Here is a 2056-nt window from a genome sequence, read left to right on the forward strand (position 1 = left end):
CCTGGGCGTGTCGTACACGAGCGACAAGAAGTGGAAAGTGACGGTCGGCGGTCAGAGCCGGGAGTTGTCGGAAGAAGATGCAACGTGGGAACCAGGCACAGCCTACCAAGTGATCTTGCAGATGAATAATGACGATGAGTTGTCTGTGTACGTCGACGGGGCTGCGATATACGACGGCGAAGACGATGATGATGATGAGGAAGATGGCGGCATCGCTTCCGATGTGACACAACTCTTTACGCTGCACAGGATCTCGCACTTCTACGTTGGCGGGGACGGGGCGGAGGGCACGAAGAGCAGCCACCACGTGACGGTCTCCAGCGTCCTGCTGTACAACCGCGCACTTGAGGGGGGTGAGATTAAGCAGCTCAAAAACAGCAAAGCCGCTCAGCCACGGCCGGCTGCTGCGGGGCCAGGCGCAGCGCCGGCTGCTGCCTCCCACGAGCCCAGCGATGATGTGGAGGACACCGATGATACTCCCGAGCAGGAGTCTGGGGAGATGGGCGTTGACGGTATTACGGCGGCTGCAGTCCTTCCCCAGCGACTCCCTGACGGGCAAGCGCCCCCGAATCCAAAAGTTGAAGCGGACGCCGCAAATCCCTCTTTTGTGGAGCCGGTGGTGGAGTCTTCGCCTTCCGCGCCCCCGTCCCCGGCGGAAGTAAAAATACAAACACCGGGCGACAGCGACGAGACGGTGGAGGCAGGCGGCGGGGCGCAGTCGCCGCAGCCACCGGAGGAGGCCAAACGTGAGGGCGGCGGTCACGGTGGTGGTGGCGCCGAACTGCATCCTGACGGCCATGCCTCGCCCAGCGCGGCGGCAGAGGAGGAGGGGGTTGGAGAAGGGGAAAGCCGCGAGGATGCCTCGGCGTCTTCGCCGGCGCCATCCGCATCGAGTGTGGGCCCTCCTGCTGCACCGGGCGGCAGTCAGACGCATGCCGGCGAGCCTGCCACCGCCAGTGGGAGTCCAGCCATTGACCCCGAAGAGAACAACGCTGCTCCAGGCGCAGCGGTGAGCTCAGGCGGCAGAGCTGCTTTGACCGACAACGCCGAACCACCCGCCGCGAAGGAGGCACCCGGCACTTCTTCGCCTGCCACCGCTGAAATGCCTCGTGGGGACAATGAGGAAGTGCCGCAGGGCGTTGAGAGCGCACCGGCTAATAAAAACACGCCACCCGCACCTCAGGCTGCCCCTGCGACGCGCGACGCTGCACCGCACTTAAGCAACGGCTCTGCTGCTTTCAAGAGCATGGCAGGCTTGAGGCCCAGCGAGGGAGACAGCGACGGCGTTCTGCGTGGGCGCGTGTCCTGGCTAACGCTGCTGACTCTTCTGGCGCTTTGTGGCGTCGCGGCAGGCTTCTGAGCGAAGGAGTGTGGAATTGTGATTCCGCATGGTCAGAGGTGTGCGCTGCGACCCATGCGGGTCTCTTCATTTAAGTGTCCTTTTTTCTTGTTTGTCTTCCCTGTGGGACAATCCTCTCCCTCCTGTGCTCTGAGGGATTTTTTTGTTTCCTTTGCCACTCCATGCACTTTCCCATGGGCGGCGCACCCTTTTCCCCCTCCTGTTTGCTGCCGCCACCCACACACACACGCACACACACACACACACACGCGGTGTCGGCCGCATTGCCGTGCGCCGCACGGGCCTCCCAAATGAGGCACGAGACCGCGGCAGCCGTGAGATGCAAGCCTGTCGTGTGGTTGTGTGTGCGACCGGGGCATTTGTTTCGTTTTTTATTCATGCAGGCATTGAAATATACACACACACACTCTCACAGTCCTCGTGTGCTGCTGGACGCGTGAAGGAACTCCACCTGCCGAAGTAATTACTTTTTTTTAATTTTTCTTTTGGGGCTTCTGCGTGGATTATTCACTTCCATTCTTCGTCTTCTTTTTTTCTTTTGCTGCCCGGGCGATGCTCACCGCTGCCGTGTGGGGTCGCGCCGTTCTGAAATCCCTATTCTGCCGGTGTGCCGACGCGCTTCTGCGTTGCCTTCCTCTTTTTTTTCCGCTACTTCTCCTCCCGCACACACGCAGCAGGAAAGAGACCAAACTCTGC

The 2056-nt window shown here is 60.8% G+C and overlaps 1 protein-coding gene across 1 annotated transcript, besides 1 other annotated feature; it reads left to right on the plus strand.

Annotated features, from left to right (window-relative positions):
- Tco025E_10243 (trans-sialidase) lies at positions 1–1360 on the plus strand (the record flags this gene model as incomplete). Its single annotated transcript, XM_029377026.1, has 1 exon — positions 1–1360. A coding segment is annotated over one exon (1360 nt), but the record flags the coding sequence as incomplete, so codon positions are not given.
- Positions 1361–1577: 217 nt separating this feature from the next.
- Positions 1578–1608: a microsatellite.
- The last annotated feature ends 448 nt before the right edge of the window (positions 1609–2056 follow it).

The sequence above is a fragment of the Trypanosoma conorhini genome (genome assembly GCF_003719485.1).
Source record: "Trypanosoma conorhini strain 025E chromosome Unknown Tco_14.4_contig_01555, whole genome shotgun sequence".
Lineage (NCBI taxonomy): Eukaryota > Euglenozoa > Kinetoplastea > Trypanosomatida > Trypanosomatidae > Trypanosoma > Trypanosoma conorhini.